Below are 20720 nucleotides of genomic sequence, written 5' to 3' on the forward strand. Positions count from 1 at the left end.
CCTTGCACCCTTCTCCCCTCTGCCTTGCACCCTTCTCCCCTCTGCCTTGCACCCTTCTCCCCTCTGCCTTGCACCCTTCTCTACCTTGCACCCTTCTCCTCTCTGCCTTGCACCCTTCTCCTCTCTGCCTTGCACCCTTCTCCCCTCTGCCTTGCACCCTTCTCCCCTCTGCCTTGCACCCTTCTCCCCTCTGCCTTGCACCCTTCTCCCCTCTGCCTTGCACCCTTCTCCCCTCTGCCTTGCACCCTTCTCCCCTCTGCCTTGCACCCTTCTCCCCTCTGCCTTGCACCCTTCTCCCCTCTGCCTTGCACCCTTCTCCCCTCTGCCTTGCACCCTTCTCGCCTCTGCTTTGCACTCTTCTCCCCTCTGCCTTGCACCCTTCTCCCCTCTGCCTTGCACCCTTCTCTACCTTGCACCCTTCTCCTCTCTGCCTTGTACCCTTTGTTAGACGGGGACCTGGAGGGTCGGCCGAGCACAAGGGGAGAGGCCTCCAGTGAGGGCCGTCTCCAGCGATCGTACAGACAAGTAACTTCCCCCCCACAGATGGACACCACACGAAGGTCAGCTTAACACCTTTTATAGGCAATTCTTTGAGTAAGGTGGTACGATACAAGGAGATTAGGACACGATGATCCTCTCAATTCTAGTCTCTAGTAGGGAAAGGGGGTAGCGGGACAGTCTTGGTACCTACAGGCACTGAGGTGAAACGGTGGTAGCTCACAATCCTCGAGCTCGGCGTTCGGACGGGTCAGACCGCGGCAGCGCCAGCAGGTCCCGAAGAGGTCGTAGGTGGCAACGGGCCGCGGCAGCGCCAGCAGGTCCCAACGAGGATGACGGTTACAACGGGCCGCGGCAGCGCCAGCAGGTCCCACGAGGATGAAGGTTGCAGAAGGCCGAGGCAGCGCCAGCAGGCAGGACAATAGTTCACAAGGCAGGGCTGCGGCAGCGCCAGCAGTCCGTCAAGGATGAGTTCTTCTCGGTGTCTCTCGACTCCAGGATACAACTGCCTTCCTGCTCTGGGGCTGCCTCAGTTATAGGTCTGGCGCCCTTTGATGTCCGGACCCTCGCACTGGGAGGTCGGGAGGTCCGGGATGAGGGAGTCCAGACACCCAGCAGGGGGGTGGAGCCAGCACCCGGGGAGGCTGGGGGCGATCGGCACCTGGCGGGGGAGAGCCATCGACACTTCTTTCTCCCATCAGCCTGCCAAGTGGTCCGTTCACCTCCTGGATGGATGGTGGTGCCGGGATGGCGGGGCCTGGCCGGGCCCAGGGTTGGGGTCGAGCTGAGGCCACGCGGCCGCGTGGTGCAGTGTCCAAGATGGCGGCTGGGCCGGGCAATGGGGCTGCCGGGGGCCTGGGCCCGTGACACAGAGATATCCGGGAGCAGGCGTCCCGGAGGGGACGGGTTGTGGGTTGCTTCTGCGGGTAGGCCCCGGAGAGCCGGTGTCTGGGCCCTGTCATGCGGGGAGGGAGCGAGCCCTTCGTGGGGCCTGTCCAACACCCTTCTTCTCTCTGCCGTGTACCCTTCTCCTCTCTACCTTGTACCCTTCTCCTCTCTGCCTTGCACCCTTCTCCCCTCTGCCTTGCACCCTTCTCCCCTCTGCCTTGCACCCTTCTCCCCTCTGCCTTGCACCCTTCTCCCCTCTGCCTTGCACCCTTCTCCCCTCTGCCTTGCACCCTTCTCCCCTCTGCCTTGCACCCTTCTCCCCTCTGCCTTGCACCCTTCTCCCCTCTGCCTTGCACCCTTCTCCCCTCTGCCTTGCACCCTTCTCCCCTCTGCCTTGCACCCTTCTCCCCTCTGCCTTGCACCCTTCTCCCCTCTGCCTTGCACCCTTCTCGCCTCTGCGTTGCACCCTTCTCCCCTCTGCCTTGCACCCTTCTCCCCTCTGCCTTGCACCCTTCTCCCCTCTGCCTTGCACCCTTCTCCCCTCTGCCTTGCACCCTTCTCTACCTTGCACCCTTCTCTACCTTGCACCCTTCTCTACCTTGCACCCTTCTCTACCTTGCACCCTTCTCCTCTCTGCCTTGTACCCTTCTCCCCTCTGCCTTGTACCCTTCTCCCCTCTGCCTTGCACCCTTCTCCCCTCTGCCTTGCACCCTTCTCCCCTCTGCCTTGCACCCTTCTCCCCTCTGCCTTGCACCCTTCTCCCCTCTGCCTTGCACCCTTCTCCCCTCTGCCTTGCACCCTTCTCCCCTCTGCCTTGCACCCTTCTCCCCTCTGCCTTGCACCCTTCTCCCCTCTGCCTTGCACCCTTCTCCCCTCTGCCTTGCACCCTTCTCCCCTCTGCCTTGCACCCATCTCCTCACCGCCTTGCACCCTTCTCTCTACCTTGCATCCTTCTCCCCTCCGCCTTGCACCCATCTCCCCTCTGCCTTGCACCCTTCTCCCCTCTGCCTTGCGCCCTTCTCCCCTCTGCCTTGCGCCCTTCTCCCCTCTGCCTTGCGCCCTTCTCCCCTCTGCCTTGCGCCCTTCTCCCCTCTGCCTTGCACCCTTCTCCCCTCTGCCTTGCACCCTTCTCCCCTCTGCCTTGCACCCTTCTCCCCTCTGCCTTGCACCCTTCTCCCCTCTGCCTTGCACCCTTCTCGCCTCTGCCTTGCACTCTTCTCCCCTCTGCCTTGCACCCTTCTCCCCTCTGCCTTGCACCCTTCTCTACCTTGCACCCTTCTCCTCTCTGCCTTGTACCCTTCTTCTCTCTGCCTTGTACCCTTCTCCTCTCTACCTTGTACCCTTCTCTTCTCTGCCTTGCACCCTTCTCCCCTCTGCCTTGCACCCTTCTCCCCTCTGCCTTGCACCCTTCTCCCCTCCGCCTTGCACCCTTCTCCCCTCCGCCTTGCACCCTTCTCCCCTCTGCCTTGCACCCTTCTCCCCTCTGCCTTGCACCCTTCTCCCCTCTGCCTTGCGCCCTTCTCCCCTCTGCCTTGCGCCCTTCTCCCCTCTGCCTTGCGCCCTTCTCCCCTCTGCCTTGCGCCCTTCTCCCCTCTGCCTTGCGCCCTTCTCCCCTCTGCCTTGCGCCCTTCTCCCCTCTGCCTTGCGCCCTTCTCCCCTCTGCCTTGCGCCCTTCTCCCCTCTGCCTTGCGCCCTTCTCCCCTCTGCCTTGCGCCCTTCTCTCCTCTGCCTTGGAGAATGCGGTCTCTGGGGCCCCCACCCATCCTTGTCTCTTCTCAGAGGAGCAGAGCCCTGTGGGGAATGCTCTCTCTGGGGCCCCCACCCCCATCCTACTTCCGGGCAGGCTCTGGCTGAAGAGAAACAATGTAAGTTGTTACATTGTTTCTCTTCAGTCAGCAGGGGGGCTCAGAGCAGGCTGCAGGCAGCCTGCACCTGCTTTAGAGGGAGAGAGGCTTGCTTTAGCGCAAGCCTCTCTCACAGCTCTCACTGAAGAGCTGAGGGGGCCCCTTTCATTTACTGAAGAGAATGCCTACCCACCCCCGCACCGCGGGGGCTGCAGGGGGGTTTGTAACGCCCCTGACTGAATGTTGCAGTTGTATTAAGGACACAGAGAGAAGTATTGTTCCATTCTGTTCCAAGACATATCTATGAAGTGTCTACATTTATTCAGATATTTGAGGAATTAGTTATAGGACTGTTGTTTACTCCCTTTTTGCAGTGTTTTTATAGTTGTTCAAACATGGATCGGATTACTTGTCGGCTTTATGGTGTTAGCAGAAGTAAGCTGAAGATTTTTTGTGTGAATCTTCAGATTTAGAGTTGAGATGTCTGTCATGGACTAGGATCCAAAGAAAGTGTTGTATTGGATGGGATATTTTGATGGACTTCATTGAATGCTACTGGTAAATACCATAATCATGTAGGTGCAGTTTTCTCCCATGGGTTGTAAAATTTATAATTCGCTATTATTGTGGAAAATAAAAATCATAATCCTCTCCTTTGTGTCCTTATTATCACTATAACTTTCCATCACTTTTAGAAGCTTTGACCTTAATAATACCTGATAGTGAAATAGGCGAAACAACTATTTTTCTGTACGGTGAAGCTTAAATCTTGCAACCTGCCTAATGAGTAAATGATGCAACTGTGACTTTTAAGAGATAAAGAACCAACATTTTATGAATTAAAAGGTATGTGTTTGGACATGTGTCAGTGATTTGCTTTGAGTACGTTATTTACTGTGACTTATAGTGTAAGAAGTTGATGATAATATTGTAAGATGCATGTAAAACTTAGCTGAGCATTCACAGCATATCTTTTTATTTTTTATTTTAGAAACTGGACCCACAGATCAAACTAATCAACTGAACACCACTGGAGACCAACAGGAAACTTCATCTCAGGGTCTAATAAAACTAAACCTGGTAAGATTAGAAATTCCAGTCATCCATAGAAATGTTAGGTGTATTAATGCTGTTTTATTAATCAATGATGTTAGGAGGCCTTCTGTCCATTTTAATGTTGTTGAAGGGAACCATAAAACACTGCCAGGTGAAGTCTCCATGGCACCAATGAAGTGCAGGGATCACCTAATCTGTATATAATTGGATATTTGCAGGCTTGACTTAGGAAAAGGAACTCCCGGAATGCCAGTCCAAGGATGAATGTGAGTTCAAGATTATGTATAAATCAAATACTGGGTCTTCAGAGCATTGCAGGGTCTACTCATTCCATCAAAGGTCTCATCTTAGTTTGGAAAATTAATTGCTTTAAACATACCTTTTGCAAGCACCTGGTTAGAGCTAGACTCTTCAGATTTATTAGAGGAAGGATGGCTTCATATTACTAGCCCTGTGCTCTTAAGTGAGTAATCCAATGCTTCCTGATCAACGCCCAATCACTCCACAAACATGCCACAGAAATCTGGAACACCATCACCTCCCTCCCCTCCCTCACCACCAATGTCGTAGTCCTCACAAGACATTGCTCAACCCCGCTTCTGCACTGATCATCGCCACAGAGACAGAGTCATCAAACATAGAGGTGGTATAGCCATCATCCACAAAGTGTCCCTCCACTACACAGCAGTTGCTGACTACACCAGCCTTTTATAGGAACACCACAATTTCAAACTAAACACAGACAGCAAGTCAACCATCAGGGACACCCTGGCATACAGACCACCAGGACCAAACCCTGCCTTCTTCAAGAACATCTCTGACTTCCTAGCCCCCTTACCATCCACACAGAGTACTTTCTCTGAGACCTCAATGTCCACATTGACGACCCAAACAATGCCAACACGGCAAACGTAATAAAGAGCGTGAACAATCTCTGCCTCACCCAAATTGTCACCAACCCCACGCACTTGTCTGAACAAACTCTGGACCCGATCTTCACAGCCAACAACAGAATCAAATATAGCCACACGCCAGGGATCAGCTGGTTCGACCAATCATTTGTCCACTTCTCCATCTTCACCACCCCAACACCGCCACCGACCAGACCAGCACCTCCCGTAGGAGATGGTAACGGAAAATCTATGGACCAACAACTCCCCTACAGAGACCACTGCCAACCTCAAGGTGGCTGTCTAAAATTTCAACACCTGGATCACCGAATGTGTCGGTTTAGTCATACCCCTCAAACCCAGAAAACAAGGCAGTCCCTCCAAACACACCACCAGGTTCACTACTGAACTATAAGCCTTCAAATGCAATTGCAAATGACTAGAAAGAATCTAGCACACCAACAAAACATCCAGCAACCAAGCCAACTTCAAAGTGGCTCTCATTAAATATTGCATACAGATGAAAAAAGCTAAAAAGGAAGCCCTAGCGACCCGTCTCGAAGCTAGCTCCAAACATACCAAGGAACTCTTCAGCATCATCAAAGAGTGCACCAACCCCTCAGAAACTGAGAAAGCCATAACCCCCTCCCAGGAGCTCTGTGACACCCTTGCAGACTTCTACAACAAAATCTCCACCATTTATGAACACTACAACCCACAACCAACCAGCGACAACTTCAACAAACTCCTCTGCAGCAGCGTCTCCACCTCAAACACTATAATCACTACAAGGGATCAACTAATCACACAAACCTCTGCTACCATCATGAGCTCCATCCACCCAGGAACACCCAGAGACCCCCGCACCCACCACATGTTCAACATGGGAAGCAACTCCATCAGTAAGGAAGTCACCACCCCCCTCAACTCCTCCATCAACCCAGCCTCTTTCCCAGAAGGATGGAATCACGCAGATGTAAAACCTCTGCTAAAAAAAACTACTGCTGACCCAGAAGAACACAGGAACTATCAGCCTATCTCCCTGCTCCCAACTTAAGTCCTGGAGAAAGCAAGAAACAGCCCACTTTCCAACCACTTAGAGTTAAACAACCTCCTGAATCGATCCCAATCGGGATTCCACGCTAATGACAGCACAAACTGCCATAATCGCAGCCACAGATGACATCCAATCTCTCCTAGACCAGGGAGAGACCTGATCCTCCTCGAACTCTCCGCAGCCTTCAACACCGTGTCACACTACACCCTCTAAAACTGACTCCATCAGATGAGGATCCAAGAAATGCATGTAAATAGATTGCTTCCTCCCTCACTGGAAGAACCCAGAGCGTCTGTGTCCTGCCTTACAGCTCCGGCCCAAAGAACATTATCTGCGGCGTTCCCCAAGGTTCCTCACTCAGTCCAACCCTGTTCAACACATACATGGCCCCCTGGCCAGACAGGTCAGATCCTATGGTATGAACATCATCTCATATGCTGACGACACTCAGATCATCCTCATCCTATGCTCAAATCCCACTAACACCAAAACCAGTTTCCACAAGTGGATGAACAGCATAGCCAGCTGAATACCAAACCAATGCTTCAAACTCAACACTGACAAAACAGAGGTACACCTTTTCGGGGGCAAAAACTCCCCATGGGATAACTCCTGGTGGCCAGCGGAACTGTGCCCCTCGCTCACTCTCACAGACCACGCCATATAACTCAGCATCGTACTCTACAACCAGCTCACCCTGAAGAAGAAGATAAATGCGGTCTCCTCAGCCTTCTTTCTCATGCTCTGCATGCCTCGGAAAATATTCGAATGGCTCCCCGTCAACACCAGACGAACTGTCACCCCAGCCCTCATGACCAGCCGCCTGGACTACTTAAAATCTCTCTATGTGGGCATCACCTCAAAACTACAGAGCACACTGCAAACTATTCAGAATGCTTGCTTTTGTCAGGCTCATCCTTGACATCCCACGAAGAGCCCACATCACCACCCACCTCAGAGCGCTGCACAGCTCCCGTCCAAAAATAGGTGCTAGTTCAAACTGCTGCCCCACACCTGCAAGGCCCTGCACAATAAAGAACTAGCCAACATCAACCACAGACAGAACTTACACCAACCCGGAAGACAACTATGCTCTGCCTCCCTCACCCACACGCCCTGCTTCTACAAAAGCAGCGGCTGCACCTTCTGCTACCTGGACACCAAGATCTGGAATGGCCTCACATTCCACCTCCAGACTGCATCCACCCTATAGAAGTTCAGAGATGGCCTAAAAACCTGGATGTTCAATTAACAACTCCCAGCACCGCTGCACCCAAGCACCTGGATACAGTCGCAGGTGATAAGCAACGCTCTATAAATCGTTGATTGATTGATTAATAAAGACTAAGAGCTCTTTATAGAGCACGTAAGAAGTACAAAGCGTGTTATACAATATTTGGTTTAATAGTCCTGTAATATGTTAGTTACAATTGGACTTTGACAGCACGGTTAAAGCAGTAAAATACAAGAAAAGCTAAGTGTGGGAATGTTTAATCAATAAACTGTTAAGTAAACATCAAATATTTTGTCGCAACTCTTTTTGGGGTCTTGCCAGGACTTAAAACTCGCTGGTTCACATATCCAAGACTAGAGCCAGTCACAAGTCCTATCTAATATCATAATTATCTACCTTACATGTTGATATTTGATCTCGTACAAAGGTAATGTTGGTTGAGCAAGCATTGTGCAATCTCTAAAGCATAAATTCCTAGTTAAATAGATAATACTAATAATAATCATAATGATCAGATTGCATTGTAGAGAGGTGTACACAATAGGCTTTTAGAGGTCGTAGCCAAGTCAATTGTGTGGGGGGGATGAAGTGTGGCATAATCTGGCAGACAACAACTTTGAGCATTTTTAAATAATAGAGTTATGGAATAAGTGAAAAGCAGCAAGAGGTTTTTCTTCTTAACAAGGCGTCTTTATAAAGAATGTGTAGGCTATGCTGTTAAAGTTTCAACCTTTTAATAACTGATAAACCCTCACTGAAAGGGAAACATTTCTCATCATTCTAAGCGAATAAATATTGATAAATACCTGTACAACCACAAACTAAAATGGCATTTAAAAGAAAGGAAAGTGAGAGAACCTGGACCAACACAATTTAACTCTGTTATACAAATTAGCAGCATGAAATACTGGTCTAAGTTTATTCTTCTTGAGGGTTATGTAGGAGTGTCACTAAAATATTCTTGTTTCTTACTCATATTTTCACCAGTTTTGTGTGCTTGGATTAAAGGTGCAGGGTTTAGAAACCTATTTTAGGTCTGATCAAAATTATACCCTGTGAAGATTCTAATGGTATTAAAATCATATATGATATTTTGGTAGTGTTTGATTCTTTCACTGATAGGTAAAATAGCTGGATCATAAGAATCTTGCACATTATTTAATATCACATTAAAATCCTTGGATACATCGACACCTTTTTTAACAAGTCAAAATTGATAGCAGGTCACCTGCCAAACACCCCAGGCTTTAAACAGGTACATGGGAAAACAGCCTTTACCATGCAGAAATGACAATGCAGTGCCTTTACCACACATTTGTACCACTAATAAGCCTCTACCATGCATAGAAAGTCTATTTAAGGTAAGCATAAAGGTTTGTGTGTGTGTGTGTGTGTATAATATATATATATATATATATATATATATATATATATATATATATATATATATATATATATATATATATATATATATATATATATATATACATACATACATACATACATACATACATACATACATACATACATACATACATACATACATACATACATACATACATACATACATACATACATACATACATACATACATATATATATATATATACATACATATATATATATAGATATAGATATAGATATAGATATAGATATATAGATATATAGATATATATATATATATATATAGATATATATAGATATATATATATATATATATACATATATATAGATATATATATATAGATATATATATATAGATATATATATATATATATATATATATATATATACATATACATATACACATATACATATACATATACATATACATATACATATACACACACTGAAACTCCGTGTTACCACCTCCAATCCCCCAGGACCGGCGAAGCAGGAGACAGACCACAAACTTTTCAGGTAACTGATATTTTTAATTGCAGATCTTAGTGGTACAACCAACCATGACGCGTTTCGGGCTATGCAGCCCTTGTTCACATGCAAGGAGTAGCTGAGTTCAGTGATATTTAAAGTGCATTATGCCCCGCCTGCTGCCCACCCCATGAGAGGTCATGTGACCTACAAACAGACTAAATTCGCCTGAGTTTAATGTTACAGAGCTTAGTTGTTTTCAAATACTCATATTGCACAAGATTGAAAGCAATTATGTAATAAAACAACAAATATTTAAAATTATAGCACAATAAATACTATGCATAAATGCATATTGAAATTGTAAACACCATGTAATATTGTTTTCAAATAACTGGATAAATCCGTTATGTCACAATAAAGAAGATCAAACTTCCTTGTTTACAACCGGTGACTGTGCTAATGATTACAGCTTAAATCTCTGCACCATAGGACAGAGGAACGGACAGCTAAGTGTGCAAATGAGCAAAAAAAGTGCTGTAGTGTCAACAACCAAAAGCTAGAATAACCTTGCCTAGTGTGCAAAGAGGCTATAGATAAAGTGCATATATTCACATCACAAAGATAATACAATTCATGATATATATCTTACTGATTAAAAAGAATGCATGTAAACAACGTTACCCATATTAAAATAAGGTCAAAGCCATATTATTTGATCAAAGGTAAGTTAAAAACTGCTATTCTAAAAACAGTAATTCATCATGATTTAAAAAAAAAAAGAAATAAGGGAAGTGATCCAATATGTAGTGATAAAATAAGATGGTGAATAGGGAGAAAAAATGCCACTGATGTATGATGGCCGGAGGACAGAGTCAAAAAGGAAAAGGGAGCAACAAAATCTGATAGATAACAGGGAACCTGACTATCTATTACATGTCATAAATAGTGTTAGTTCAACCCTTCTATCATATCCAGAAAAGTAGATTGGCACCAGGGAACCTGACTACCCAACTAAATCGAGCTCTATCATAATAGACCAAGCTCGAACGACAATGCTGACTGATTTGGAACTGATGTTATATAGGGCATCAAAGTAAATACAGGGCACAACTGCTTTAAATTGCTGAAAATGGGTAAACAAATTACTTAGAGTCCAATCAAACACTATTGAAAGTTGTGAATATCCTCAGTGTTATTGAGGCCGTTAGGCCACTTGCTGTCGAACTCCAAAATGAAGCGTGTTTCTAGCTGCCTTAATAGCAGCTCCCTGTTACCCCCTCTGCGTGAGGGCGGTACCGATTCCACCACATAATACGTCAGGCACTCTAGATTTTTGTTGTGCGTTAACGCTAAGTGTAGCGCTACTGGGTAGGCCGGATCATTGTGCAGTATTGCCCTGAGATGTTGGAGAATTCTGACGTGCACCTGGGCTTTGGTGCTTCCAATATAGTTTAGTCCACAGGTGCACGTCAGAACATACACTGCAAAATCAGTTTTGCAATCATGGCTGCCTTTGATGGGGATATCTGTCGTGCAAAAGGGTGTACTGTAATGTGTTCTGTTCACACCGAATTTGCACGCCCTGCAGTGTGTACATTTGCGAAATCCTGATTAAGTTTTTAGCCACGTGCCCTTTTGTTTTAGCTCGGGGCTACTGACATCCAAAGAGGCCCCCATGCTTCTGGCCCTACGAAAGGTGACTATAGGTTTTCGGGGCAATGTGGAATTAAGTATGTTGTCTGTGAGGACTATCGGCCAGTTTCTTTGAATAATTTTTTGGATGACATTCTCTTCACTGCTATAAGCAGTGATGAATCTTGGGCACGTGGTGCTTTTTAGATCTGGATCAGCAAGAGAATTAGCATTGTCAGAGTCTGAGCCAGGTTTTGACAATAGGCTCTCTCTACTTCTCAACCTTGCTTTAGCCAAAGCTTGGTTGAAAGTGCGATCTGAGTAGCCGCGTTCTTTAAGATGGGCCCTAAGGTCAGTAATACAACCTTCAAAATCTGCAGTAGAACTGCAGATTCGTTTGATCCTTAGGATTTCTCCATAAGGGATACTGCATTTTGTATGTCTAGGGTGGAGACTTGAGGCATGTAGTGTAGTGTTGCCTGATGTGGGTTTGCGGTACAGAGTAGATTCAAGTCTGTTTGTATTCACATAGACCTTGACCTCCAAAAATGCTATCTGGTTGGGGCTGATGTGTGATGTAAAGTGAAGATTGATGGAGTTCACATTGATTTCATGCACAAATAATTGTGCCTCATCTGCACTGCCCTGCCAAAGAATGATAATATCGTCAATATATCTAAGATATTTGACGATCTTCTCTCTGACCCACACCGTATGTATGACACTAAGAACCTGCTCCTCCCACCAGCCTACGTGCAAGCACGCATAGCTGGGGGAGAAGCAGGATCCTATTGCCACGCCTCGAAGCTGTCTCCACAAGTCCTTACCAAAGGCAAAATAATTGTTATTTAAACACCAATTCATTAAATCCAGAATAAGTTTGTTGTGTTCATATAATTCTGCCGATCTTTTTCCCAAGAAATGCTTAGTAGCTCTGAGTCCCTCTTTGTGTCCGATACTTGTATAAAGGGACTCTACGTCCAGCGTAATGAGCAACATATCCTCTTGCCATTCTAAATCCATAATTTTCAGTAGAAAGTCGCTAGTGTCGCGCACGTAGCTGGGCAACTTGATAACCAAATCTTGCAAAAAGTAGTCGATATAACGACCTACATTTTCTCCAGCACTGTCTATAGCCGAAATAATCGGTCTTCCAGGAGTGGGCAATGTTCCTTTATGTATTTTGGGTATCAGGTAGAAAACCGGGAGGACTGGAAATTCTTTGTTCATAAATTTGTATTCCTCTCCGGAAATCAGTCCCTCTCGCCGGTATTTACCCAAAAGTTTTTCCAGAGTGACTTTAGCATTAGTATATTCTTTGTTGTTGGATTTAATATAGCAAGAAGTGTCCTGCAGCTGTCTTAGCGCTTCTGTTACATAGTCATTTCTAGCCCAGATTACTAAATTACCACCCTTATCGGCCGTTTTTACTGCAATATCGGGTTAGTGCTGAGCTTCTTCATTAGAGCAATGTAATCAGCCTGTTTGTAATCATAGGTTTTTCGATTACGCTTGCATGACTTAGTATACAGCTGCTTGATCTCATTGACTATGCAGTCTTGAAAAGTATCTATGGCATCTTTTACCATCAAAGGAGTGAATTTAGACTTGTTCTTGAACGATGTAATGCCTGCTCCCTTTTGGATAATGTTAATTTTAGATAGTCTGGTTTGGGTATTGTCGACACTGTCCTGACCCATCGGTTGAGAATCGGTAGCTTGGCATAAGTCATTAAGAGTTAAGAAGGTGGGTACATCAGCAGCTCTTACCTCAGGCACTCCGTCCGGAGAGCTAGAATCATCAGGTGGGGACTTGTCTGCATCGGATTTTAACTTTTGTGTGGCGAAGAATTTTTGTAACTTTATTTTTCTGATGAACCGATACACATCAATGAGAGTTGCCGCATAATTGAATGATTGCGCTGGACAGAAATTGAGCCCTAAAGCGAGGAGTTGTTCTTCCGCTCTGCTCAAAGTAATATTGGATAAATTAGTCACGGTTTTATTGTTGCTTATTTCCTTCGTTGCCATGGTGCTTTTGTTTTCTTTATTTGCACATTTTTGGCTGGCTTGTTTTCTCCGTTCTCGTCTTTTTTGGTTTTTGCCTTTGCTGTTGCATTTTTGCTATTTAGACGTGGGCGCAATGTCATCAGTCTTTCCGCCACTAAAAAATATATATATATTACCTACTGGCGGTCGCCAGTAGGTATATATAGTTAGGATTTTTTCTCTATGGGATTTTTGAAAATTCTATGTCTAATAACTTTGGCGTTTGTGGATGGAATTGGCTGAAATTTTCAGGAAAATTGCACATTTTGTTTCTGAGCAGCCCTTGAAAATTTGGGGGGGTTCGTCAAGGGGGGGCCGAGAAAAAAGGGGGTCCCAAAACGTGTTTTTAACATTGAGTTTTCCATAGGGCGGTTGGCCTCACTTTTAGCCCGAACGGCTGAATGGATTTGCACGAAACTTGGCAAAATTGTAGGGACTGGTAGCCCGATGTGCCTTTGCTAGGTCTCAATATATGTGCTCCAGTGGATTTTGAGAAATTAACGTTCAAAAAAAGATATATATCTGTAACAGCGGACCGGGCAGCGCTCCGGTTCGCCGACTTTTCGCGGTACGGAGCTTTGTGAAGCGAAGCTGATTGGTTCTCCGGCGTCTGTGAACATTCCAAACAGTCCGTAGCGGCCGCCATCTTGTCTCTCGGTAGGATCGAGAGACAAGAGGAGGCCAAAGCGAAGGGGCAAATGACCATAAGGGGGCATAGTAGATCCTCGCTGACCCCCTAGGTTTGATGTGGAGGTTTTAAAAGGGTCCCGCGGGGCAAAAAAGAAAAATAATAATCGAACGGCTGAATGGATTTGCACGAAACTTGGTAAAATATTAGGGACTGGTAGCCCGATGTGCCTTTGCTAGGTCTCAATATATGTGCTCCAGTGGATTTTGAGAAATTAACGTTCAAAAAAAGATATATATCTGTAACAGCGCTCCGCTTCGCGTAACGGAGGTTTGCGAAGCTGATTGGTTCTCCGGCGTCTGTAAACATTGCAAACAGTCCGTAGCGGCCGCCATCTTGTCTCTCGGTAGGATCGAGAGACAAGAGGAGGCCAAAGCGAAGGGGCAAATGACCATAAGGGGGCATAGTAGATCCTCCTTGACCTCTTAGGTTTGATGTGGAGGTTTTAAAAGGGCCCCGCGGGGCAAAAAAAAAAATAATAATAATAATCGAACGGCTGAATGGATTTGCACGAAACTTGGCAAAATTGTAGGGACTGGTAGCTCGATGTGCCTTTGCTAGGTCTCAATATATGTGCTTCAGTGGATTTTGAGAAATTAACGTTCAAAAACAAGATATATATCTGTAACAGCGCTCCGCTTCGCGGAGATAAAATTATATCTGTATTACCTAGCTGTTGCTAACACCAGTTAGCAACGGCTAGTAGGAGATAGCGACCATCTTGGGCCCCACTTTGCATGTGAGTGATATTTATCACTAATGACATGCAAAGTGGGCATGCCAAGATGTTAGCGACTGGAAACAGTCGCTAACATCGCTATCTCCTATTATCAACTTTTGGAAATATTCGCGATAAGCGCGAATATCTCCAAAAGCTAGCACCTGCCCTGAGCAGTTCTTAGCCATGTTATCCAATGGGAGGTGGATAACATGGCTAAGAGCATTAGCTCGGTAATGCATGAATATCGCTGAGTTTTCAGCGATATTAATGCATTGCGGTCGTTTTTTATCGTATTTGCGATAAACCTTGATAATAGCAAGGTTTATCTGCGATAATTTCTGACGATGCTTAGCGGTAAAAAAATCGTTGCTAAGCATCGTTAGGGATAAATATCGCTTAACTTTGGTAATATGCCCCAACGTCTGTTAACGTTCGATTCGAAGGAAATCATGAAGTGTTGAAAAACATTGTCTGCGCCATCTTGTCTTTTTTCAAATGCCACACTTTTGTCGTGCACGGCAGTCATTTTAGATGCCTTGACCAGACCCACTCTGTGCACGCTGTCGATCCTTAGCATGGCTCCCCACCCTCGCAAGCATCTCCCCCAGGCAGTGGTCACCCCCGCTCTCTGTCTTATGCATGGGTAATAAACCACCCCCATCTGCGCTGCTCTTCCCTGAGAATCACACCCTGTGCCCGCCCGACACCTCCCTTTCGCCCTATTCACTACCGCACCCTCTGACACTCCTTTTCCTCTGTGTCCGATTGTCCAGGCCGGTCCTAGGGTATCAGCTAGCCCTGCAGATGTAGTTTATGGCCCCAGCTGTAAAGAATCACCCCTCTTCAAAGGAGTTATAGTAGATCAAGGCCCACACTCGATGAGATCCGTCACAGCAGACGCGTTCCTATTATCTGAAAACCATCCTGTATTGTGATTGGGGAGGGGACCGAGCCTGAAGCGGAAGATTCCAGGGATGACTCTTTGTACATCAAAGTTTTTACAATTATGTGTCACATTAAAAATATATAGCACTCCGACAAAGTAGTAAGATTATAAAACTTTAATAACTTATAAATATATACAAGAAAACAAAAACAGTAATAACATATAAACATTTTTAGGGAAAAAAAACGAAGTAGCGGTCGGCTGTGCGAATAGTCCCAACGCAGCACAACGTCGAGATTTCTGGCGTGGGGCGTCGCGGGGGGTGGGTCATCAGTAGCAAACTGTTGTGCGAATAGTTCCAAGGCAGCAGAACGATGGCACCAAGGTGATGTCCAGTAAGTTGCCGCACTGGTTTTGGTATCCTACAATGCTGCTCCGAATAACGGCGTGGGGCGCCCCGGGGGAGGCGGCGTGAACGGGCCTCTCCAGGTGGAGTCTCATCTGTTGTAGTGGGGCGCCCCTTTACCGTTTCAGTTGCCATTCCGTCCGCTTTTGGTCCACTGTGTCAAAAGCCGCAATTCAGCTGAGTTGCGCCCACTCTTGCGGTGCAGCGATAGGCGGCTGCCACAGGACTCTCAAAATGGCGGCAGGCTGTTTCCTTTTTGGGCCTGGTCCACTGAAATGGCCCTGGGACACCTTGGAAATCGGACGCTTGTCTGCTAGGTCTTGGACCCCATTCTCGAAACCGTCCCCTCCGCCTTGAGGATTCATCAAAAGTTTTGGGGGCCCCCGACTCCTGTAGGCTTCTGGTGGGGAGCGGCTGCCATGATTGCTCGCGGAATGACCACGACGGAGCTACGAGATGGTGGTGCTCTCATGCTGACGCCAGCTTCAGTCTGAAACATCCAGAAACAAGGTGGAGCTTTCATCGTTTGGGAAAAAAAAAAAGTTTTCATCCAATGAAAAGTGTTGTTTTTAGGTCATATGATCAAGCCTTCCATCATTAGGAAACCAAAAGTAAAATGAACCAATGAAAAGTTTTATAAACAAGTCACATGACCTGTTATGCGGCATAGGGTATAAAATGCGGAGAAAATACGTTGGCACGTGAGGCGGCGTCAGTAGCGGACCGATGTGCGAATAGGCCGAAGGCAACACAACGCGCCAAGATCCGGATGCACCGAGGTGGTGTCCAGCAAGTTGCAGCACTGGTGTGGCCATCCTACAATGCTGAAAGTCGGCGTGGGGCGCCCCGTTGGCCTGTGAGTTTGCGTCAGTAGCGGACCGATGTGCGAATAGGCCGAAGGCAGCACAACGCGCCAAGATCCGGATGGCACCGAGGTGGTGTCTAGCAAGTTGTGGCACTGGTGTGGCCATCCTACAATGGTAAAAGTCGTCGTGGGGCGCCCTGTTGGCCTGTGAGATGGTGTCAGTAGCGGACTGATGTGCGAATGGGGCCAAAGGCAGCGCAACAATATTTTCTGACTGACACCACAAGGCGCTGAGATGCCAAGATCCGGATGGCACCGAGGTGATGTCTAGGAAGTTGCTGTACTGGTGTGGCCATCCTACAATGGTAAAAGTCGGCGTGGGGCGCCCTGTTGGCCTGTGAGATGGTGTCAGTTGCGGACCGATGTGCGAATGGGGCCAAAGGCAGCGCAACAATATTTTCTGTATGGAAGATACCACTAGGCGTTGAGATGCCAAGATCCGGATGGCACCGAGGTGATGTCTAGCAAGTTGCTGTACTGGTCTGGTCATCCTACAATGCTGAAACTCGGCGTGGGGCGCCCCATTAGCCTGTGAGATGGCGTCAGTAGCGGACCGATGTGTGAATAGGCCGGAACCAGCACAAGGCGCCAAGATCCGGATGTCACCGTGGTGGTTTCATAGTTGAGAGGCACTTCATCTGCAGTGGGGCGCCGAGATCCGGATGGCACCGAGGTGATGTCTAGCAAGTTGCTGTACTGGTGTGGTCATCCTACAATGCTGAAACTCGGCGTGGGGCGCCCCATTAGTCTGTGAGATGGCGTCAGTAGCGGACCGATGTGCGAATAGGCCGAAGGCAGCACAACGCGCCAAGATCCGGATGTCACCGTGGTGGTTTCATAGTTGAGAGGCACTTCATCTGCAGTGGGGCGCCGAGATCCGGATGGCACCGAGGTGATGTCTAGCAAGTTGCTGTACTGGTGTGGTCATCCTACAATGCTGAAACTCGGCGTGGGGCGCCCCATTAGCCTGTGAGATGGCGTCAGTAGCGGACCGATGTGCGAATAGGCCGAAGGCAGCACAACGCGCCAAGATCCGGGTGTCACCGTGGTGGTTTCATAGTTGAGAGGCACTTCATCTGCAGTGGGGCGCCGAGATCCGGATGGCACCGAGGTGATGTCTAGCAAGTTGCTGTACTGGTGTGGTCATCCTACAATGCTGAAACTCGGCGTGGGGCGCCCCATTAGCCTGTGAGATGGCGTCAGTAGCGGACCGATGTGCGAATGGGGCCAAAGGCAGCGCAACAATGTTTTCTGAATAGAAGACACCACAAGGCGCTGAGATTCGGTTACCACCGAGGTGATGTGTAGCAAGTTGCCGCACTGGTGTGGCCATCCTACAATACTGCTCCGAATAACGGCGTGGGGTGCCCGAAGGGGGGGGGGGGGGGGCGGCGGCGTGAACGGGCCTTCCTAGGTGGAGGCTCGTCTGCTGTAGTGGGGCGCTCTTTACCGTTTCAGTTGCCATTCAGCTGAGTTTCGGCTGCTCTTGATGCTACAGCGACAGGCGGCTGCAACAGGACTCTCAAAATGGCGGCCTGTTCTTTGGATTTGGGCCTGGTCCACTAAAATGGCCCTGGGACACCTTAGAACTCGGACGCTCGATTTTTTTTTCCTTTCCTGTACATGCAAAAAAAGGTAAATGCCCGGTACGTTACACGCTTCATCTGCCACGATGAACTCTCCAGAGGAACTGAAAAAAAATAGTTATGGTAACTATACCATGCATCGTCATATGGAGAGGTGGCACCAATTAATTATAGTGCTGCATAAAAGAGAGATTTGGAGGAGAACCCCTGACCTGCTAGTACATTCATCAAAGAAGTGGCACTGACAGCATCAGAGGCAAGGGAAACGGTCCCAAATATTTAGAAGAACTTTGGAAAGATTAAAATGACATGTTTAGATTGTGGCAAATTAATTTCATGTGGACAGATGAGTGTTACTCTAATAAATACAGCATATGAACATCATCATAGTCGATGGTTGGTAGAGACATTTTGACTATATCCTGGACCTGCCCGTCCTCGCCCAAAATGGCGCCGGAATAAATGGGACTCGTAACTCCTTGTTGTGTACTGGTTGCAGAACCTTGAAATCACGAGATACGTATGCAGTTTTGAAGCACATGGCGGGCGGGGACGAGAATTGATTGAATATTTCGACATCCCTATTGATATTAAGTTCTGATGTGTTATTGATTACTGTACTATTGAAAGTTCGAATTAACGTCACCCATGGTACTTGCCCGCAAATGTATATCTAGATAATTTTATTGTAACTGGCCCTGTCGTATTTTAATTATAAAATGTACGTCCACCGATTCCGTAACTGTTAGACACCTTAGTTCTTGCAACCTAATGGCCCGCCCGTTACGTTCCTCTACAGTGTAAATGTCTACTCATCATATACGATTACAGTTTGCTCCGTGGCCGGCCCACGTGGTTATAGGCTCGTATTTGTATAATGAAATTTTCACAATAAAGGTTTTTAAAAGAAAACATGGTAGTAGTATATACATTGGTAAAGTTTTTAATAATAGTCACTGTTTTAGAATCATTAAAAGGCAAGTGAAATAAAGCAGACCAATTACATGAAGGGTAAAACGTATAATACGAAGGAACGCAGTAAAGATAAATGGCCAAGGGCTGTTGTGTTTTCTATTCCTGCAACATAAAGTGATCGATAAGAATCTCATATTCAGGCGTATCGGCGACTAAGACAGCAGGTCGACCCTCTTATGCTCAACGGCTCCGTCATGGGACGAAGAAACGCTCTTTTTCTCGAAAAAAGAATATATTTTACTTGCAGGACAGTTGTAAATTTTCCGGGAAAGTACATTAGCCTGGAACATTATAACATATATTTAAGAAAAAATAATGTTCGGAAGTAATAAAAAGCGTAATTTTTAGGTCATATGACCAAGCCTTTCATCATTAGAATAAGAAAAGTAAAATGAACCAATGAAAAGTTTTATTAACAAGTCACATGACTTGTTATGCTTACGTTACGCGCTGCGCGCCCCGGATGACTTCCGGATGCGCTAACGCGGCACGTCATATGACGCATTACGCGACAACGCAGGTCCAGAATATAGTCAAAATGTCTCCACCAACCAGCGGTCGGAACACAACCCCTTTCAGCAGGCTAAATAGTTCTGTTAAATGACAACAGAAGGGACAGGCAACAAGAACCATTAGTCAAAGAGGGGAGGGCTAGTTCTTCTCTACCGAGTTACATTGGGGCGCTACCGGAACTGATCGAATTGGTAGTCTACAGTGTTTCTGGATGTTTCAGACTGAAGCTGGGGTTAGCATGAGAGCAGCACCATTTCGTAGCTCCGTCGTGGCCATTCCGCAACCAATCATGGCAGCCGCTCTTTATCGTTATTTTGGGCGGGGTGGGTGGCGGAGCCGAGCTGTTTTGCAGCCATCATTGTGTGGAGTTCAGTTCATTTCACTAGTTTTGTATTTGTCATGAGGGGTTGTTCCTAATGTTTCTATTTTAGCGAGGTCAAAAAGAGATCCCATTAGTGGCCTACTGATTTTGCTAGATTCCTTTTCTTTTTTTTTTTACACGATTTTTCGTTATCTGCAAAGACTAAACAGAGTATTGCGACTCTGTGTTTGTTTGTAAATAGAGAATGAACCAAAGAGAACCAATTCTAAAACAGTAAATACTTGGATAACAATCAATCAAATGGAGAGAGAAGCAGGCACGACGTATTACAACGGGGGCAAAGGCCTGCGTTAACTACCCTTCACTATGTGCAAAGAGTGAGTACTCCTAATAGAAATGAGGGGGGGGCACCATTCAAAGCAGATCAGTGTGCATAAACACAAAAATGTTTTCACTTACCACGTACTTGACATTCGACAGCTTATGATATTTGCTATTAAAAAACCATTGAAATTCACTGAAAAAACCATAGGTTATAGACCATATATAGTTAGGAATTAGCATTTACAAAACCTTGAAAATTCACTGAAAAAACCATAGGTTATAGACCATATATAGTTAGGAATTAGCATTTAAAAAACCTTATTTTACTCACACAAAACCATTGAAATTCCATATATAGTTAGTTGCACTAACTATATATCGCGCACCCGCAATCCACTGCTGATGATGTCAC

General features: G+C 46.5%; 1 protein-coding gene across 5 annotated transcripts in view; it reads left to right on the forward strand.

The window, feature by feature from the left end:
- Positions 1-20720, forward strand: part of IRAG2 (inositol 1,4,5-triphosphate receptor associated 2) — a 1168119-nt gene that overhangs the window by 816796 nt on the left and 330603 nt on the right. For all 5 annotated transcript variants that reach the window (XM_078674100.1, XM_078674103.1, XM_078674104.1 and 2 more), the window contains one exon: positions 4222-4310. In XM_078674100.1, the coding sequence (XP_078530226.1) occupies positions 4222-4310 (89 nt within the window). The remainder of the gene's footprint in view (positions 1-4221; positions 4311-20720) is intronic.

The sequence above is a fragment of the Lissotriton helveticus genome, chromosome 1_1, assembly GCF_964261635.1.
Source record: "Lissotriton helveticus chromosome 1_1, aLisHel1.1, whole genome shotgun sequence".
Classification (NCBI taxonomy): domain Eukaryota; kingdom Metazoa; phylum Chordata; class Amphibia; order Caudata; family Salamandridae; genus Lissotriton; species Lissotriton helveticus.